The sequence below is a fragment of the Macaca nemestrina genome, chromosome 18, assembly GCF_043159975.1.
Source record: "Macaca nemestrina isolate mMacNem1 chromosome 18, mMacNem.hap1, whole genome shotgun sequence".
In the NCBI taxonomy this organism is placed as follows: domain Eukaryota; kingdom Metazoa; phylum Chordata; class Mammalia; order Primates; family Cercopithecidae; genus Macaca; species Macaca nemestrina.
In genome coordinates, this window is record NC_092142.1 from 3,613,960 (window position 1) to 3,634,939 (window position 20,980).

Here is a 20,980-nt window from a genome sequence, read left to right on the forward strand (position 1 = left end):
GCAAGAAACAAACCTATTCTTTGTAGATGGTGTCATTTTACCAAAAGTTGTAACAGAACTAAACCAAGAAACTATTGAAAATTAACAACAAATTAACAACATTCAGTAAGGTGACTAGTTACACAAATATGTAATAAAAAATAACTTTCCCATGTAAAAGCAATAATCAACTATAAAAATATAATGGAAAAAACTACAATAACAAAATTGTGTAAAACGTGAAGAAAATTAGAAAAATTTTCACAGGAATATAATACTCCAATAAATACAAAGGCATGTTTCTGGATGGGAAACATACACTATAATTTTTCCCAAATTATTTATAGGATTTCTTTCTTCCAATCAAAACACCAATGTATAACTTCCAGAAACCTAAAGCAAGTAAAACTGATCAAGAATCCGTAAATCGCACCACGGGATTGGTCCCGTAAAGGCACCGCTGGCCTTGCTTCTAGGCAGAGGACAGGAAGGTCTGGATATCAAGAGGCTGAAGACAATGAATACCCACTACAGTGAAGACACCTGGAAACCTGTCTCTTGAGGGGCAATGTGAGCTAACCACTATAGACGTAATTTCTAAATATACAACACTTTGCCTTGTGAGGTAGTGAACACCCCATTGCCAAAGGTCTGATGATGGCATAGAGGGGACCTAAGCATGTGGTAAGGTTATTGATGAGACATAGATCCAAGCCAACTTTTTCCTGCCTCCAGGTCAACCCCTCCTCTCTGGGTCTTGGGGTTTCCTTCCTAGCACGAGATCTGGGCTCAACAGAGGGACAAGATTCTGAAATGCTTTTCTAGTGGTGGGGCTGGATGGCCCTGCCTGAGTAATCCAAACTTCTTTTAGCAAGGGAGAAGCATGAGACGCCTGTTGGAGAGATCAATAGCTGAACAAAATACAGTAAGAACAGTAGACACTTAAATTATGTTGTGAAAAGGAATCTGTAAAAGTCAATTTTATCACAAATTGCAAATATTGAAATTGATTGCAAATTTAGATCACATACAAATGAGAGTCTGACATTCAATTGTTGTTTTCCTATATTCCAAAGTAAACAATTCCTTTCAACACTCAAGACTTAAAACAGGTGTTCTTAGAGGGTTATATGAATTGCTATCAGAAGCTGTTGGCTCAACAAGCCAGTAGTTTGGTTCTTTCACGAGAACACAGTTCCAGATAAGCATCTTTGCACTATTTCTCAAGTATGAATCCCCATGTGGGGGAAAAATGGATATACTTCCAATAGACACAAGTCACTCTTTACCTTGCAAGTAAGCAGACTCCAGATTCATCTTCAAAGTCTTGGGAAAGGGATCTGTGACCAGTACATTATCATATGACTTCAAAAAGGAAAGGTCCTTAGTCCAGAAAGCCTAGATGCTGAGGTATAGCCCTTGAAATGTTTTCTTCCCTGTGAATTTTCTAGCAATTTGAGGTTTTAGCCAAGATGGGCATTTATCCAATTTTGGCAATAATGAGATTTTTACATATTTATATCTTTTTAGGCAGCCTGGGTATTTAGAACTACTTATGAAAGCTCTCAGGTTGAGGCAGCACCATCAGACCCCTTTCCTGGTATTACTTCTGCTTTCGAGTCTTACAGGCTGAGTGGGTTTTCTCATGCCGGGTACAGTTTGACAGCCGACCAAATCTTCTCCCACATTTTTTGCAACCATATGGTCTCTCAGCCTCATGACTCTGCAGATGAAGCACAAATTCCTCATTCTTTGGGAAGGTTTTCCCACATTCTGGACACTTAAATATCTTCTCCCTTATATGGATTCCTTCATGACGACTCCGATGAGAATTCTGACGAAAGTTTTTTCCACACTGAGAACAGGAATAAGGTTTCTCTCCTGTATGAATTCGCTCATGTTTATTGAGGTTTGTTTTATGATTGAAGCTTTTCCCACAGTGACTACAGTCATAGGGTTTTTCTCCAGTGTGAGTCCTCTGGTGGGAAATAAGGTAAGAACTTTCATTAAACTGTTTCCCACACAGTGGACAAGTGTACCATCTCCTTGTCTTCCGATTTCGAGTAAGTGCAATAATACTGATGTCTACATATTTTGAGAGTTCCTCTAGAGGAGCATCATTCTCAAGGGTAACTAACAGATTTCTCATTTTCCTTTTTTGTGGAATGGATGTATTTAGTCTTTCCTTTTCCTGGTTATCTGGAGGCTGCTGAGAGACCAAGGAAGAATCCATTTCATCATCATCTGAAGACTTTTCTCTATAATCTTCATTTTCTACAAGTTCCCTCTCAGGATCTTCACCTTCAGGATTACTGCCATTGACTGTTCAAACAAAGAGAGAATTTAACAACTTCTGAGAGATATGACATCAGGCAGGAAAAAACAAGTCATGTTTCTTAAGCCAGAGCCACCTTTAAAGTCAATCTGAGGAGTGGCGGATACTGCCATCGCACTCCTTTACCACATTTATTGAGGGTGGGATACATAACTGATAAATCTTTCCATCTACCACAATGCAAGCACACTTTAAAGAAATAAAAATGAGTGGGAATTCACAGAAAGAATTCGTATGTTTGTTCTCTTCATAGGTGTTAATTACTCGACAAGTTCATATTCACCTTATACTCTGCAGAGCACTCAGCTAAAGACTAGGGATGAAGACTACAATTTATAACGGCACCACTCATCATCTTGAAGGAGTCTAGTAACTGAATACTAAGATGAACCACTTGTAGGTTTTCACTATATTAAATATTATCACACTATTATAGCACTAAATAATATTATAATGTCTTACAACGAGAAAATGGAAACAATTCCAATAACCCAAATTAAAGAGGGCACAGCATATTCATACAAAAGCTTATTATTGGCCAGGCGCAGTGGCTCACGCCTGTAATCCCAGGACTTTGGGAGGCCAAAGTGAGCAGATCACCTGAGGTTGGGAGTTTGAGACCAGCCTGACCAACGTGGAGAAACCCCGTCTCTACTAAAAATACAAAATTAGCTGGGCATGGTGGCACATGCCTGTAATCCCAGCTACCAGGCAGGTCGAGGCAGGAGAATCGCTTGAACCCGGGAGGCAGAGTTTGCAGTAAGCTGAGATCATGCCATATGCACTCCAGCCTGGGCAACAAGAGCGAAACTCTGTCTCAAAACAAAAAAAAAGTTTATTCTTTGGCGATTAAAGAGATTACTACAACTAATGAAGCTTTGGGATTAGAAGTCAGTAGTGTTTCTCTTTGGGTAGGAAAGGAAGTAGTGACTGGGTGCAGGGCACAAAAGGGATTTCTGGGATGCTAAGAAAAATCCCCATTTTGGATGGTGATTAGTGTGTACAAAATTTTGTGAAAACTTCAGCTATATATTTATGATTGGTAGGCTTTTTCTATATTTCTATAATACTTCAGAAAAAAGTCAGTGTAAGCAGATTATAAAGATTAGGTAACAAAGTGAAAAACAAGCATGCTGTGGACATACTTGTGTGACAAGGGACCCCTCAACTCTGGACTAAGAGTGAAGGGTTCAAATTAACCACCAAGACATGGGGCTGATCCTGAAGCTGGAGTAGGAATCTCTGCTGGATTTCGCAGTTTCACACCAATAGATTTTTTTTTTTTAATTTCACTTTTTTGAGTTTTTTTGGGCAGAGATAGGGTCTTGCTATGTTGCCCCGGCTGGTTTTGCACTCATGTACTCAAGCAATCTTCCCAAAGTGCTGGGGATTACAAGTGTAAGCCACCACACCCAGCCTTAATTATTCTTTTTAATCACTCCCTTAGGATAATGAAATGCCAATTTTTACCACAGCTCTTGACATGAACTACCATTCTGCTTTCAAAAGCAGCTCTACTAATTTCAATGCAACCATCAATACGTGAATATTAACTTTACCTAATTTTGTTAGCATTAAATTTTGAAATAATAGGTATAAAATGGTTTCTCATTGTAGTTTTACTTTGGATTTTGATTATGCAAATAATCTATTGGGTTAAGACTTTTATAAATGTAAATCTTTGTCAATGATTTCTTGTTTAATTTTTAACTGAACTCTTCAACTACATTTGGACTGCTTCCAACCTTGTGTTTTTACAAACAATACCACAGCAAATAATCTTGTTTGTACATCATTTCAAATGTGCTCTGTTGCTGTATCTGTAGGTCAGATTCCCAGAATTGAACTGCTGGAACAAAGGGTAAGATGGGTAGTTATAGATGCATTTACCCTTAAACAGGGACTGTACCATTTTGTATGCCCATCAGCAATATACCTGTTTCTTAACAACCTCACCATCAATATGTTTTTATTTCTATAAATAGGAAATACAAAAATGTTAATTCACTAGCGGTTTAATTTGCACTTCTTTTTGCTCCTGTCACGCAGGCTGGAGTGCAGTGGCGCAATCTCGGCTCACTGCCAACCTCCACTTCCAGGGTTCAAGTGATTCTCCTTCCTCAGCCTCCCGAGTAGCTGGGATTATAGGCATGCCCCACCAAACCCAGCTAATTTTTGTATTTTTAGTAGAGATGGGGTTTTACCATGTCAGCCAGGCTCGTCTCACAACTTCTGACCTCAGGTGATCCACCTCCCTCGGCCTCTCAAAGTGCTAGGATTACAGGCGTGGGCCACCATGCCCAGCCCTGTTTATGTATTTGAATCTGTCAATCTTTTCTTTCAAGGCTTCTGGGCTTTTGAGTCTTAATTACAAAAACCTTCCTATCCCATGGTTATAAAGGAATCACTCATATTTTCTAAATGTGCTTTTTATATTTGTTTTAAACATTTAAAATCTTTGATCCATGTGGACTTTTTCTTGGGATGTAAAGTAAGGTACTAATTTATCAAATGGCTATCAGTTGTCCTAACACCTTTTATCAGAAAGTCCCTCTTTATGGTTAGGCTTTGTGTCCTCACCCAAATCTCATCTTACATTGTAATCCCCATAATCCCCACATGTCAAGGAGAGACCACTCAGGTGAAGGTAACTGAGTCATGGGCAGGGGCTTCCCCCATGCTGTTTTCATGATAGTGAGTTCTCATGAGATCTGATGGTTTTATATAAGGGGCTCTTCCCCCTTTACTTGTACTTCTCCCTCCTGCTGCCTTGTGAAGAAGGTGCCTTGCTTCCCCTTGCCTTTGCCATGGTTTTAAGTTTCCAGAGGCCTCCTCAGCCATGCTGAACTGTAAGTCAATTAAACCTGTTTCTTTATAAATTACCAAGTCTTGGACAATTCTTTATAGCAGTGTGAAAACAGACTAATACACCAACTTTATCACACACTAAACTCCCATGTGCATTTGAGGCTATTTTGGGACTTTCTGAGATCACACTGTCTTGTTCCAAGGGAAAAATGCTATTGGTATTGTTGAAAAGAAAAATGACATCAGATTCATAAATCAACAAGAGAAATGACCATTTTACGATACTGTCTTCCTAGCCAAGAACATAGTATTTTTTTGCATTCATTGGAATCTACTCTTCTGTCCTTTAGACTTGTTTTAAAGTTTCCTCATAAATTTGCACATTTCTTGAGTTTTACTCCTAAGTATTTAAAGTTTCATGTTTCTAGTCTAATGGGGCCTTCCATTGTATCTTCTAAATGAACTTGTTTATATATGTGAAAGCCAATGATTTCTGTTTATTCACTTTATCTCCCACTACTTTAGTGAATAGTCTCATTTTTTTCCCTTTAGAGTAGTTAAGACAAATAAATGTTCTTATTTTTAAGGTTTCAGATTACTCTGTTCTACCTATTAAGGAAGTATCCGTTAATTACTATTTTGTTAAATGTTCTTATAAAGGAGAGGCTTGAATTTTGTCACATCTTTTTGTTTTTTTTCTTTTTTTTTTTGAGACAGAGTCTCACTCTGTCGCCCAGGCTGGAGTGCAGTGGTGCAGTCTTGGCTCACTGCAAGCTCCGCCTCCCAGGTTCACGCCATTCTCTGGCCTCAGCCTCCCCAGCAACTGGGACTACAGGTGCCCACCACCATGCCCGGCTAATTTTTTTGTATTTTTAGTAGAGATGGGGTTTCACTGTGTTAGCCAAGATGGTCTCGATCTCCTGACCTCGTGATCTGCCTGCCTTGGCCTCCCAAAGTGCTGGGATTACAGGCGTGAGCCACCGTGCCCGGTAAGTATCTTTTCATGACTATACAAGTAAACACAGGATTTTTCTCCTTTATATATAATAAATATTAATAGATTTGTATTATTTCTATTTATTTATTTATTTATTTATTTGAGATGGAATCTCACTCTGTCCCCCAGGCTGGAATACAATGATGCGATCTCAGCTCACTGCAACCTCTGCCTCCCAGGTTCAAGTGATTCTCCTACCTCAGCCTCTGGAGTAGCTAGGATTACAAGCATGCACCACCACACCCGGCTAACTTTTTTTTTTTTTTTTTTTTTTTTTAGTAGAGATAGGATTGTGCTATCTTGGCCAGGCTGGTCTCGAACTCCTGACCTCAGGTATTGCCTGCCTCTGCCTCCCAAAGTGCTGGGATTACAGGTGTGAACCACTGTGCCCACCATGGGGACTGGATTTCAACATGAGATTTGGAAGGGACAAATATCCAAACTGTATCAGCAACCTTGGGTCAGAGGGGTAAAGACAAATTAAAATTGCGTATTTTTTTCTAGAAAACATTATACAGACCTTCATATTCATGGGTTCTGCATGTGAGGATTCAACCAACCAAGGAGGGAAAATATTTGAGAGAAAAAAAAAAGGATGGTTTTGTCTGTACATACTCAGTTTTTTTGTCATTCCCTAAACAATTTAGTATAACAACTATTTACTATTTATGTAGCATTTACTTTGCATTAGGTATTATAGTTAATCTAGAAATAAAATATATGGTAGGATATGTGTGGAGTATATGCAAATACTACACCATTTTATATAATAAATTTGAGCATCCAAGGATTTTGCTGAGCAAGGGTCCTGGAACCAATCCCCCATGAATACAAAGGACAAGTGTATATCAGAATCTATGGTATAACTGACAGTGATGCTCATGAGACAGTTCATGGCTGTAAAAACATGTTTAATTTAGAAAAATGAGAATAAAGCCTCTGATTTAAAAGAACAAAGGTATTAATAAACACCAAATAGAAAGTAATGAGTTAAAAACAGAAAAAAACTACTAAGATTTAAACTAAATCAATTTCCATAGAGAAAATTGAAATTATCAAAAAAGAATAGCCACCTACCCAAGAAAAGCACCAGCCTCAGACAGTTCCACAGAAAATTCTTCTAAACTCTTAAAAATTAAATAATTCAAATGCTAGGAAAATTTCCAGAGTATATAAAAAGAAGGAAACTTCCAAATTTAAACAAGAGTGAAACTCTGTATCAAAAAAAAAGGGAAATCTGATCCCCAGTGATGGAGGTGGAGCCTAGTCGGAAGTGTTTGCATCATGCGGGTAGATCCCTCATGGAATGGCTTGATGCCATTACTTCCAAGATAGTAAGTGATTTCTCGCTCTTCGTTCACTAAAGATGTGGCTGTTTAAAAGAGGCTGGTACCTTCCTACTCTCTTCCTTACTCTCTTGCCATGTGAAGTCTGCTCTCCTTCCACCATGAGTAGCTTCTTGAAGCCCTCACCAGAAGCAGACGTTGACGCCATGCTTCTTGTACAGCCTACAGAAAACTGTGAGCCAAATAAACCTCTTTTCTTTATAAATTACCCAGCCTCAGGTATTCTTTTATAGCAGCACAAAATGGACTAAGACAGTTGCTTAAGAGTTTTAAATTTTCCAGGTGGAAGCAACTTTAATTTACTGATCTTTATTATTAATTTCTAGTTGTACTGCATTGTGACAGATCCTACTTTATTTCTACTCCTTGGAATCTGAGTTTTTCCTTGTTGCCTAGTATTTAGTCAATTTTCTTCAATCTTGAAAAGGTGTATTCTCCTATCACAGCATACAGTAGCTATAATAAGAATTATCTTACTGAGAATCTGTTTAAGTGTTCTACGTTTTTCCTTGTTTTTATGTGCTTCATCTGGCCAACACACACATTCTGTTTTCCTAGGTTATTAAGGACTCTCCTTTGATTCCTGTCACCACAATGCTCAATCGGTTATAGTTTTTCTTTCACAAAAATTGGTTAAATGTTACTGTTTCAATTATCATCACCTATAAACTGATGACTCCCCAATCCCTGTATCCTCACATCTGAACTCCAATCCCCAATTTCCAAATATCTGGAGGATAATCTCATTTTATTTCCTATCATGGATTCAATCTCATCCAAAATAAATTCCACCTTCTTCCCTACTCTGCTCCTGGGTCCAAATCTTGCTTCAGTCTTGCGATAGCTCATTATACCTATAAACATTTCACACTGCTTATCGTTTAAGGAGTGACTTGTCTTATAAACCAAATTGGAAGGTTGTAAAAGGCAGGAATACAGCATCTTTGTAACCTATAAATACAATTCCAGAACCCAATCCTGCCTGAGGAAAAAACAAGTACATTTATGAAATGCTGGTAAATGACTAAGCTTAATCCATCAGCTTCAGGGTACGGGTGGAGGAAGCGGGAAATAGAGGGTGAGGACTGGGTCTTAGGGGCCCCAAAGTGCATAGTCAAAGTGATCCTGGAGGCAATATATCCACTAACCGGCCACCCAAAATAAATGCTAGCTCTGCCCAAGACTCAGGAAAAACTCAGTGTAATAAATCTGATCTTTTTATACTTTTCTCTAAAATAAAGAAGATATCACATAGAGCAACCTGCGGGAAATTAACTAGACTCATTACATACCAATACTTCTGACCATATGGTATAATTACAGCTAAGAGTTTCATAGTCATAATGGATTTCTATCACCCCAGGCAACTCCTAAAACCTATTCTCTGTACAACTTCACCCTCAGAAGCAAACAGCCCTGAAGGCAAAGTAAAAAGTGTCAGGCACTCAGTAAAGACATTTGTGTGGGCCTCTGCCTCTAGGGTTGCAGCATTTCTAAAGAAAAGGTAAAGCGTCTCTAAGCAAATTATAGAAGGGCTCTGCCTGATCAGTTCATACACAGCACTGGAGAACACTTGTCAACTATTACCGGGAAATGAGGACAAATAAAGAATGCCCCAGCCGGGCGCGGTGGCTCACGCCTGTAATCCCAGCACTTTGGGAGGCCGAGGCAGGCGGATCACGAGGTCAGGAGATCGAGACCATCCTGGCTAACACAGTGAAACCCCGTCTCTACTAAAAATACAAAAAAATTAGCCGGGTGTAGTGGCGGGCGCCTGTAGTCCCAGCTACTCGGGAGGCTGAGGCAGGAGAATGGCGTGAACCCGGGAGGCGGAGCTTGCAGCGAGCCAAGATCGCGCCACTGCACTCCAGCCTGGGCAGCAGAGCGAGTCTCCGTCTCAAGAAAAAAAAAAAAGAATGCCCCATTCACCAACAACGAAATTATGAGAAATGCATCTAGGAGGCAGAACAGCCCTGGGCCATTACTGCAAATTCTGATGTCAGATTCCCTGAGTCCGAATCCCTGTTCCACTGCTTACAAGTGTGTGACCTTTAGCAAATGTTTTAACCCCTCTCTGCCTCACTCAGTTCTGTCACCTGTAAGGTGGCAGTAATTTCCATACCACTCAATATTACTCTGAGAAGTACATGAGACAATAAACACATGAAAAGCATTTGGACTAGTGCCTAGCATGTAACAGCATGTAAGTGCTCATTAAGTGTTAAACATTACTTTCATCAATAGTGAAATATATTTTCACTTAGGCTAGTAGTCTTCACATCTATTGAACATCAAAAAGGGGACGGGGATTAGAAGAGCTAGTCATGTGTTCAATGAAAACATTCAAATATACCTGTTGAGAACAGAGTTCAGAAAATGGGTTCAGAACAGTTTCTATGCCCACAGTTTCTGTCTGCAGGTTTTCCCTACCTCTCCCCTCACTGCACCCAACATATAGGGAAAATGGCCACCCACCCACCCACAGCTGGAGCTGTGGAAAGGCTCTGCCACACAGAATAAAACAAAAGTAAAATAGAATGTGTGTGTGTACATAGGCTTACCAGGTGTGAATTGTCCCCCAAAGCTAGAGATGAAGGATGTGCTTATCCCAAAGTAAACAATCTGAACACACAAAGGCTGTGATTTCTTTTTTTTTTTTTTTTGAGACGGAGTTTCGCTCTGTCACCCAGGCTGGAGTGCAGTGGCACGATCTCGGCTCACTGCAAGCTCCGCTTCCCGGGTTCACGCCATTCTCCTGCCTCAGCCTCCTGAGTAGCTGGGACTATAGGCACCCACCACCACGCCCAGCTAATTTTTTGTATTTTTAGTAGACACAGGGTTTCATCGTGTTAGCCAGGATGGTCTCGATCTCCTGACCTCGTGATCTGCCTGTCTCGGGCTCCCAAAGTGCCGGGATTACAGGTGAGAGCCACCACGCCCGGCTGGGCTGTGATTCTTACCCAGTAACATCATCTCCCCGACACTGCTGTCATCTTCCTTCTCTGAGGTGAGAGTAGGATCCAAGCTCACACATTCTTCCTGGCAGTGAAATACATTCAAATCCTCAAAGACCACCAGTTCCTGAAAGAGCAAGAGGCCCCTTTCATCTTAGTAACTGAGGTTCACTGACAGCCCTACTGGTAACAAAAACCGACGAACAAAGATCAAGGGAAGGGATGGCAAGAGGGACCTATAAATCCCACAGAGGTGCAGCAAAGACAGGACAGCCAGGCTGAGAAGGGCTCAAGGAAAAAGCAGAAGAAAAACACCCAAGAAGGCCAACTCCTAAGAATGTGTTTTTACACACACGTTGGCCAAGTATGGAAGGTGATGGATTCAGACAGTGAATAGGACAACCAAACCCACCTCAGGGTTAGCTTTCAAATACAGAGACACTGTCTCTTGTTCCTCTTGGACTCCTTTGGGCAGAAGCTTCACCAAGGGACGAGGATGCACTGGGGAAAGAGGAAGGTGTCGTTAGTGAAAAACTCAGTGATTCTAACACAGAGACTCCCCATACCTTGAGGTCAGGCTGTCCTCATTCCTTTGACAGGTAACTCATGGGCTTTTCTGCTCCTGTGAGCCCTTATGGAGGTCAAGCCATAAACTCTAGGGTCTTGAACCTATGGCATCTCCCTTTTATGAAAATAATGACCTCTCTACACACCTTTCAGAATTTCCCATAGAGTATTACTAAAGGAGAGCTCAGGGCAATGTAAAGTGTGAAGATGCCCAGAAAGAGCAGAAAATTTCTAAAATTCCACATAAACCTAACTCAATAATTCATCTGATTTATCCCAAAAAGATATTTCCCTCAGAATGTTTGGGTAAAACCGACACTACAGAAAGATGCACACTGTTTATTCTGTGGCTTTACCCACACCCAGCACTTCAGAAGAATTTCCTCTTTCCAACACTAGAATTGACTTCTTTTTCAATATACACCATCCTAATTTGAATTTATAACTAACACAGAAGCCTATCTTAGACTCCAGTACCTCCTCCTCCTCTTCTAGTGAAACAAGCATGTGCTTCTCACCTCTGTTCTGAAGGCTTGAGCTCACATCTTTCATAATAACCAAGGTCTCCTTGACTTTCTGACTGGGTTGGACCAGGCTTGGCTTGGGCAAGAAGGTGAGGAAGTGCTCCAGCACTAGCTGGTGGATGGTCTTGGGCCCATTAGTGGCATCTCGAAGTAGGTCTTGGCCCAGCTTGGAGTCTGGTGGAACTCTCAGTATAAAGGACCGCTTTGGCTTTGGGGGCATAGGAACCACTTTTGCAGCCATCATGCCTTGCAACCACACACCACACTCGTTTCGCGGGGCCTCCTGAGCCACCTCTTACTAGAGGAAATCTGCCAGAGAGCCAAGCTGTAGACAGAGAAACCAGGGATTACCCACAAGACCAGGCAAGGCATTACTGCACTCCAGTATGTGGCATGGGTAGTGAGGTTACAGGAGATCTAAAGAAAACGACAGCTGGGGTTAGGAAATCATAACTGAAACGCAGTATTTGAACAAGATATGCTTAGGAAGATGTTAAAGGAAGATCCTGAGAATAAAAAAGAGACTCTGCAAACCTCAAGTCCAAAGGCAAGGGAGTAATGGCGGGGAGAAGGCCAAGGTCCAGCCTCCTGAGAAATACAAAGTGTGGCCAGGTACCGGTGGCTCACACCTGTAATCCCAGCACTTTGGAAGGCCCTGGTGGGTGGATCGCTTGCGTCCAGGAGTTCAAGACCAGCCTGGGCAACACAGCAAGACCCGATTCTATAAAAATAAAAATAAAAAATTAGCTGGGCGGGGCGACACAAGTCTGTGGGTCCCAGCTACTCGGGAGGTGGGAGGATTGCTTGTGCCCAGGGGGTCGAGGTTGCAGTGAACTGTGATCGCGCCACTGCACTCCAGTCTGAATGACAAAGCAAGACCCTGACTCTAAAAAAGAAAGGAAAAGAGAAAGGAAAGGAGGAAGGGAGTCAGGGAAGGGAAAGAAAATAAAAGGAGAAAGAAAAGACAGAAAGACGGTGTGTAAAACCCACCAGGAAGAGGCTGAATCAGGTCTGGAGAAAGAGCAATGGGCTAGAAGACAGGAAATCTGGGGTCAATACCGCGGACATCCGCCTAGAAGCAGGTTGGTCACTGAAACTGGCCATACTGTACCCCTCGAACCGAAGCTCCCTCCGGTGCCCTTTGGGCGGGGAGGCGGTTGGTGACTCTCCCGGGGAGCAGACGCAAGGCCGAGGAGGGGTCCACACACCGCCTGCCGACTCCTCTCCGCCGTCAAAGCTCTCCTGAGAGCGGCAGGCGACATCCCACTAAGGCCCGCCGGGCCAGGCTCACTCTGGGGCCTCTTCCGCTGGTCAAGGAACACCTTTACCGTAAAGCTCAGCGTGCGCCCCTGCCTGAGGCGCTCACCAGGCTCCCTACCCGGCCTTTCTCCCTCAGCAACGGACACGCTCCGTTCCCCAGAGGCGGCCTCAGCCTGGTTCCCGCCCTCACGGAGCCCCTCACCTCTCGGGGCCTCTGCAGCCCCTGAGCGTTTGCTGGGGACGGCTCAGAGACTCAGGCTCCGGGAGAGATAGAAAAACTAGGCGCGAGCGGCCGAGCCCTCCCCTCGCCCTTCCGAGTGCCCTCACAGGTCGCCGGCGACTATTCGTTCGCGCCGTGACCAGTTGAGGTGAATTGCAGGGACGCGGTGCCTTCTGGGAGGTCGGGCGCTCTGCAGCCGTCACGTCACAACCGGTGCCTTGTTTCCGGTGCAGAAGCCTGGTCTCCCCGTTCAGAGCGGGCAATCTGCGCTTGAGACGGTAACGCTTGAGACGGGCCCAGGGAGCTCTCAGGGCTGGAGGGAGGCCAGGACGGCTGCAGCCTGTCTCTCTGTGGCTCTGCCTGGAAGACGGAAGGTAAGAGGCTGGCTCCAGTCATCCATGACGGGCTGGCACTTCTCCAGTGGCGGCCAGTCTAACCCCAGGGCCTCCTGGGAAATGTAGTTCGAATGCAAACAACCAATGGACGACCGTCAGGCGCGGCCGTTGGGGCAAGGCGGACCCCCTCCAACCCCCCCGTTCCCCCGCCAAGGCTTGAAGGAAGCGAGCTCTCGGACCGGAAGATCAAGACGTCTCCGCGCGTTTCCTCCTTTTACTGCGGTTTTCCAGTAAAAGGACTGCGGAGGCGGAGAGGGTGTGGCCGGCATGGGACTCCGCCTCTGCTCTGGTGACTCCCATAGGTTAGAGCTGGGGCACCTACGTTGCCACCTCCAACTTTCTAACTTCTACTCTGCTGTCCCCACCGGCCGTCTTGTTTTTAAAGGCATCTTAATTGCCCTTCTTGTACTGTCTCTGTTCTCAATTTCAGCTTCCTACGGAGGCCGAACAGAGTTTTGTCTTTGTGCGTTGTATCCATACTCGGTTCGTTCGCCAGTGAGGCATTGATCAGGGTTGGGACAACTTGTGGGCAGGTGTGGCCTTATTTCTCGATGTAACACCAGCCTCCAGAAAGTTGACAAAAGTAAAAATATAAATGAATACTTCTTAAAGTTAATTACAGCTGACTAATCGTTTAACGATGGCTTAAAATATGTCACAAAGAAACGAGTATGAAAACTGTGTGGCACCAAGACATTCTAGAAAAATAAGGAATATCTGCCTTTTCAGATCAAAATTTACTAAAAAGGCTCCGTTAATCAAAGCAGTGTGGTTTGAACTATGAGGCAAAACAGATAACTGAGATGTTTTGAAGTAAAATATAAACCTGTGTGATTGTATTTTTTTTTTTTTTTTTTTTTTGAGACGGCGTCTTGCTCTGTCACCCAGGCTGGAGTGCAGTGGCCGGATCTCAGCTCACTGCAAGCTCCTCCTCTCGGGTTCACGCCATTCTCCTGCCTCAGCCTCCCGAATAGCTGGGACTACAGGCACCCGCCACTTCGCCCGGCTAGTTTTTTTGTATTTTTTAGTAGAGATGGGGTTTCACCGTGTTAGCCAGGATGGTCTCGATCTCCTGACCTCGTGATCCGCCCGTCTCGGCCTCCCAAAGTGCTGAGATTACAGGCTTGAGCCACCGCGCCCGGCATGTGATTGTATTTTTTAAATACTTTTTCTTGACTCTGTTAACAAACAAGAAATAAGACTGGAAGATAGTAGTAAAGATTAGCTACACAAAGGATTAGACATTCCCAAGACGAAATGAACCCCTGCCAACTGACAAAAAGCAAAGGCAATGAGGAGCTCTTCCCGAGAGGAGGAAACCTAATTGGTCATTAACATTTGAAAAGATGCTTAACCACACTACTAGTCAAGATTATCACTTTTAAAGGGACCAACATTTTTCACCTATCAAACAACGAAGGTGGAGAAATAGGCACTCCTTTTACTGGTAGTATAGTGTATGAAGTCATCTTGTAATATATATTAAAATTAAAAGTACACATATGTACTTTTTTTTTTTTTTTTTTTTTGAGACGGAGTCTCGCTCTGTCGCCCAGGCTGGAGTGCAGTGGCACTATCTCGGCTCACTGCAAACTCCGCCTCCCGGGTTTACGCCATTCTCCTGCCTCAGCCTCCCGAGTAGCTGGGACTACAGGCGCCCGCCACCTCGCCCGGCTAATTTTTTTGTATTTTTAGTAGAGACGGGGTTTCATTGTGTTAGCCAGGATGGTCTCGATCTCCTGACCTCGTGATCCGCCCGTCTCAGCCTCCCAAAGTGCTGGGATTACAGGCTTGAGCCACCGCGCCCGGCCCATATGTACTCTTTGACCTTCACAATCTCATCTGTGAATCTGATGTCTACAGATTTCTTGTAGAATTCTTTATAGTGACAAAAACTAGAAATGACATGCATGTTCATACGTAAGGAAATGAGTAAATTGGTGCATTCATACTCTGGAAATTACCCAGCTGTGAAAAAGAATGGATTGGAACTATAGGTACACCTGGAGGGATGGCCATAAAATATTACATGAAAAAGTTTCAGAGCTACATATATCATGCATAATTATATTTTTGGAACAAACAAAACACCTATGTATGTGTTGAGGGATACACATTAGACTATTAAAATGGTTACTCATGGGATGGCCAGGCGCAGTGGCTCATGCCTGTAATCCCAGCACTTTGGGAGGCCAGAGGTGGGCTGATCACTGGAGGTTAGGCGTTCGAGACCAGCCTGGTCAACATGGGGAAACCCCATCTGTACTAAAAATACAAAAATTAGCCGGGCATGGTGGCGGGCACCTATAATCTCATCTACTTGGGAGGAGGCTGAGACACAACTGCTTGAACCCAGGAGGTGGAGGTAGAGGTTACAGTGAGCCAAGATTGCACCACTGCATTCCAGCCTGAGTGACAGGCGCACCAGCCTGGGCGACAGAGTAGTAAGACTCTGTCTCAAATTAATAAATAAAATAAAAATAAAATAGTTACTCATAGGGAGGCAGTGGAAATGGAGAAAAGGGGGATATTACACTTTTTTTTTAATTGTGTCACTTTATTTAATGAGCACATGTCAATTTGGTAACTAAAAATAATAAAACCTTAAAAAAAAATAGAACAATAGGCTGGGCGTGGTGGCTCATCCCAGCACTTTTGGAGGCCGAGGTGGGCAGATCATCTGAGGTCAGGAGTTCCAGACCAGCCTAACATAGTGAAACTCCATCTCTACTAAAAAATACAAAATTAGCCGGGCGTGGTGGTGCATGCCTATAATCCCAGCTACTCAGGAGGCTGAGACAGGAGAATCGTTTGAACCTGGGAGGCGGAGGTTGCAGTGAGCTGAGATCGTGCCCACTGCACTCCAGCCTGGGTGACAGACAGAGCGAGACTCCATCTCGGGAGGCAGGAGGAGGAGGGGACGAAAAAAGAACGATAAAGATTTTTTTTTTAATTTGATGGAAAAAAAGAGCGATAAAGATTTTTTAAAACAATTGGATGGAATCCTGTTTTTAGAATCTAATCCGTAAAATAAATGACATAAATGGATTTGAAATGATACCATAAATTAAGGGTGTAAACACAATATATATCTCTATAAATGCCTTTTAACATGAAAAGATGGCTACAGTCACATGCAATTAAAGAAATGAAATTTAAAAGAATAATTACAAAAATAATATTCAGAATTCTGAAAGCAAATTAATACAATTATTTAAGAGGGCAATATGGCACTTCCTATTTTAAGAAGTAAACTTTGGCCGGGCGCAGTGGCTCAAGCCTGTAATCTCAGCACTTTGGGAGGCTTAGACGGGCGGATCACGAGGTCAGGAGATCGAGACCATCCTGGCTAACACGGTGAAACCCCGTCTCTACTAAAAAATACAAAAAATTAGCCGGGTGTGGTGGCGGGCGCCTGTAGTCCCAGCTACTTGGGAGGCTGAGGCAGGAGAATCTCTTGAACCCGGGAGACGGAGGTTTCAGTGAGCCAAGATTGTACTACTGCACTCCAGCCTGGGCAACAAGAGTAGTCTCAAAGAAAAAAAAAAAAAAAAAAAAGAATCATAGGCCGGGCGGGGTGGCTCATGCCTGTAATCCCAGCACTTTGAGAGGCCAAGGTGGGTGGATCACCTGAGGTCAGGAGTTCAAGACCAGCCTGGCTAACGTGGTGAAACCCCCATCTCTACTAAAAATACAAGAAAATTAGCCTGGTGTGGTGGCATGCGCCTGTAATCCCAGCTACTCAGGAGGCTGAGGCAGGAGGATCACTTGAACCTGGGAAGTGGAGGTTGCGGTGAGCTGAGATAGTACCACTGCACTCCAGCCTGGGTAACAAAGCAAGATCCCGTCTAAAAAAAAAAGTCATAGTTCATTAATCCAGGTACACAAATACTTCTATCCCAATCCAGTCTGCTTGTGTTTCTCTAGACTTCCCATGTCCTCAAGACAAAAGCAGAGAGAACCAGGGGACATGTCCTTGCCGTGGGGTTCTGAGGGAAAATGAGGGCCAAATCTTCTGTTCAGGAGCACCTGAGAGTACCATTCACCAGGGATGGATTATGCAATGACCCTGTACTTCCTCCTCTGAAATCCATGGTGTGTCATCAGTACACTTCTTTAGCGGATTTACTAATACGTTCGTTCCTAACTTAGCTCTGCTACAATCGGGGAGGCTCCATGGGCACAGTAACTATTTTGTTATTCGTTGCATTTCCTGTAGCAGCTGGCACCCAGGCGGCATTCCGTGACTGTTGAGTATGTGAATGCAAGATACAAGGCCAGAAGCTGGAAGAGAGATGCAGTGTTGGGCATTCAGTCAGGCCCCTGACCACCCACTGGACAGATAGTCAGAGGAGCTGTGTTCTTCCCTCCATCATGTGTCCCAGGGCTGAAGATAGGTTGAAGGGGCTCAGAGAAACAGCAGCTGGTGAATGTATAGATGCAGGATCTGGCTGTCACGTTGTAAAAGGAAATGCTTCCAACTCTGTAGTCCACAAAGATGCCCACACGCTTGGGAGGCACCTTTATTAGCAGGCGGGTTGGGGGAACACTGGATGCCTGGTACTCATTTTCCTTCATCATTATCACCACCCAGTAGCCATTCTCTGGTGACAGAGTCATGTTCCCTTTCCTGCTTATGGATGCCTTGCAGGCTCCTAGGATCCACGCTGTCTTGTCTCCGACCTCCACCTCCCAGTAATGATGGCCGGAGAGGAAGCTCGGAGAGCCCAGAACAACGATGCAGCTGTCAAATCTTTGCGGGCCATCAGGCAGCCTCTCCCGCTTGTTTCCAAGTCTAACACTCTTCAGATCATCAGAGACGATGAGGTTGGGGTAAGCGGTTTCTGCATCCAGAATCACATTAACTGCAAAGAAAATTTGAATACCTAGCTAGGGGTCCGTGGGCAACATCCCTACAGGGTTATCCCCACCTGCAGGAAAACAGGGACAGGGCAGTTATTCTCGAACGTGGTGGGGGAGAGCACAGGGATCCAGCAGGTCAGGGCCACTTGCCTTGATCTGGGCACTTACCGGCATGTGCCTGAGCGCCAATCAGCTCTGGAACTACAGAGAAAAATGAGATAGGGAAAAAAGTCCTGAGCATTTGTATTCAGAGGGGCTAAATTACAATGTCCCGACAACAAGGAGACGCAAGGAACCCCCTGCTTAGGGCCCTGCATACTATGTTGGGTATAATCCCGTTCCTCCCAGGAACCCAGGTCATGTTGGGAACTGTGGTCTAATGAGTCAGCTCAGCCAGTGAGTCATGCAGTCATGCACAGAGCCTGGGGGGCCTGCCATGACCTTTCTCCTGCCTTTGCTCCAGGTGTTTTTGGGTTTTTTTGTCTTCTAAATAGGGCCCCTCAAGTCAACAGCACAAGGAAACACTGCAACAATCCCAGGCCAGCACACACTATTACCGCTGGACTCACCATTGAACATTTCCATTTCTGAACGCAGGGTTTCTAAAATGTGGGAAAGGGAACAGAGAGAAGCTGGAGTTAGGTCCCTCAGCTAGGGACAGATGGAAGAGAGGTCGAAGGCAGGTCAGCAAGACCAGGGGTGGAGGAGGAGGGAAGTGAGGGGCTCTGGGCTATGTGAATCTTAGGGCGGAAGCAAGCGTGCACCTCCAATCCTCTCCCAAGCCCATCTACCTAAGAAGTACTTTGCATTCTTCTCCACAAACTCTAACTTCTGGTGGAGCAGTTGGATCTTCTGTTTCATCTCTTGAGGAGGAGTCCACCGTTCAGGGAGAGGCACTGTCTTAGCCCTAGAGACAAAAGACTGTTGGCCAGAGAGGGCTGGAACGAGGGGATGGCCCAAGTACCCGTGAGCTGGAAATGATCTACATTCTCCACAGGGCACACCGAGCCCAGCCTGAGCTACACAAAGAAAAGTCTTCTCTGGATTCAGAGGTCTAAATGCTGGTCCTCAACTTTGGCCACAGATTGTCATGTACTGGGGCACTTTAAAGACATGGATATCAAAACCACAAGGAGTTTTCAGAATGGACTTAAAATGACATTGATATTATCTACCAGAATTATCTATGTCAAATTGATTATACATCCCTTTATTTCTTTCTATTGAAATAAAAATGGTAGTTAATGAAAAAAAAAACAATAAAATACCCCTTCACATTCATTAGGATGGCTATTACAAAAACAGCAACAACAGGAGAAAATAGGCCAGGTATGGTGGCTCATGCCTGTAATCCTAGCACTTCAGGAGGCCAAGGCAGCTGGATTGCTTGAGCCCAGGAGTTCAAGTCCAGCCTGGGCAACATGGCAAAACCCTGTCTCTATTAAAAATACAAAAAAGTAGCTGGAAATGGTAGCACATGCCTGTAGTCCCAGCTACTCAGGAGGCTGAGGTAGGAGAATCACCTGAGCCCAGGAGTTGAGCCTGCAGTGAGCCGTGACTGTGCCACTGCTCTCCAGCTTGAGTGATGGGAATGAGACCTTGTCTCAGGAAGAAAAGAGAGAGAGAGAGAGAAATGGCTGGGCGCAGTGGCTCACATCTGTAATCCCAGCGCTTTGGGAGGCCAAGGTGGGTGGATCACTTGAGGTCAGGAGTTTGAGAACAGCCTGGCTGACATGGTGAAACCCTGTCTCTACCAAAAAAATTAGCTGGGCATGGTGGCACGCTCCTGTAGTCCCAGCTACTAGGGAGGCTGAGGTGGATGAACCCCTTGAACCTGGGAGGCAGAGGTTGTAGTGAGCCAAAGATGACGCCACTGCACTCCAACCTGGATGACGGAGCAAGACTCTGTCTCCAAAAAAAAGAAAAAGAGAGAAAGAGAGAGAAACAAGAAAATAAGTGATGGCAAAGATGTGGAGAAACTGGAGCCCTTGTGAACTGCTGGTGGGAATGGGAAGCAGTGCAGCCCCTGTGGGAATCAGGATGGTGGTTCCTCAAAAAAAATTAAACACAGAATGACCACATGGTCCCGCCGTTCCACTTCTGGGTATGTACCCAAAATAACTGAAAGCAGGGTCTCAAATAGATATTTGTATGCCCATGTTCATAGCAACATTATTCACAAACCAAAAGTTAGAAAAAATCCCAATGTCCATGAATGGATAAACGAAATGTAGTATGAACACACAATTGACTACTATTCAGCCATAAAAAGAAAATAAATTCTGATACACGTTACAACATGGATGAAGCCTGAAGACATTATGCTAAGTGAAGAAGCCAGACACAAAAGGACACTGGGATTTTGTAAAGCTCCCAGGTGATTTTAAGGCTTAGCCTCTTCCTGTCCCTTCCCTCCCCTTCCTGCTGGGCTCAACCCAGCTTCACTCCAAACAAGCTTCCCAAGGCCACCAGTAGGCCTGAAGGGGCAGTTTTCATAAGGTGAATTGCACGGGACACAATGCACTCGGCAAGTTTCTTAGGGAGCCTCCATCTTAGGATGGGCTGAATTCACCCTTCCCAGTCTGCAGCTCCACACCTGGTCAGCCTCCCTGCTGGCCAGATCCCCTTCTCCCTAAGCACATCCAGAGGCTTTGGGAACCTGCAGAAAAAGGGAGGAGTCTGGAATCACAGACCCCAGTGTTGGGAACATCTCCCTCCCAGGTCCCTTCTGG

The 20,980-nt window shown here is 44.3% G+C and overlaps 2 protein-coding genes and 1 long non-coding RNA gene across 13 annotated transcripts in view; 1 reads left to right on the top strand and 2 right to left on the bottom strand.

Annotated features, from left to right (window-relative positions):
- Window positions 1-13,226, bottom strand: LOC105467875 (zinc finger protein 200). 6 transcript variants are annotated; one of them, XM_011717682.3, is made up of 5 exons: window positions 13,098-13,226; window positions 11,505-11,835; window positions 10,832-10,920; window positions 10,426-10,546; window positions 1-2,301 (listed from the first exon to the last, which is right to left on the bottom strand). In XM_011717682.3, the coding sequence occupies exons 2-5, from the start codon at window positions 11,752-11,754 to the stop codon at window positions 1,583-1,585; spliced, it is 1,179 nt and encodes a 392-aa protein (XP_011715984.1). In that variant the 5' UTR covers window positions 11,755-11,835; window positions 13,098-13,226; the 3' UTR covers window positions 1-1,582. The 6 variants fall into 6 exon arrangements, with proteins under 6 accessions (XP_011715984.1, XP_011715983.1, XP_011715981.1 ...); XM_011717681.3 differs by having other exon boundaries at window positions 12,973-13,226; XM_011717679.2 differs by having other exon boundaries at window positions 12,622-13,226.
- On the top strand, window positions 13,226-19,505 carry LOC112424279 (uncharacterized). Of its 6 annotated transcripts, none has more exons than XR_003015002.2 (3): window positions 13,226-13,364; window positions 18,037-18,218; window positions 18,743-19,505. It is a non-coding gene; the product is annotated as an uncharacterized lncRNA (long non-coding RNA). The 6 variants fall into 6 exon arrangements; XR_011616262.1 differs by having other exon boundaries at window positions 13,240-13,364; window positions 17,313-18,218; XR_011616260.1 differs by lacking the exon at window positions 13,226-13,364 and adding an exon at window positions 13,371-13,770 and having other exon boundaries at window positions 17,313-18,218.
- LOC105467877 (MEFV innate immunity regulator, pyrin) overlaps window positions 17,697-20,980 on the bottom strand; it is a 13,086-nt gene continuing 9,802 nt past the window's right edge. Inside the window, exons 7-10 of the mRNA XM_011717683.3 lie at window positions 19,040-19,155; window positions 18,818-18,850; window positions 18,417-18,449; window positions 17,697-18,250 (exon numbers count right to left, since the gene is read on the bottom strand). Coding sequence (XP_011715985.2) covers window positions 17,697-18,250; window positions 18,417-18,449; window positions 18,818-18,850; window positions 19,040-19,155 — 736 coding nt within the window. The remainder of the gene's footprint in view (window positions 18,251-18,416; window positions 18,450-18,817; window positions 18,851-19,039; window positions 19,156-20,980) is intronic.

Bases quoted from the DNA above. Each gene is read 5' to 3' on its own strand.
- LOC105467875 (XM_011717682.3), bottom strand. From the start codon at position 11,754: ATGATGGCTGCAAAAGTGGTTCCTATGCCCCCAAAGCCAAAGCGGTCC. The intron at 10,921-11,504 runs GTGAGAAGCACA...CTCTTTCCCCAG, and splicing joins CTCAAGCCTTCAGAACAGAG to TGCATCCTCGTCCCTTGGTG. The intron at 2,302-10,425 runs GTAAGAATCACA...TTGTTTGAACAG, and splicing joins CGGGGAGATGATGTTACTGG to TCAATGGCAGTAATCCTGAA.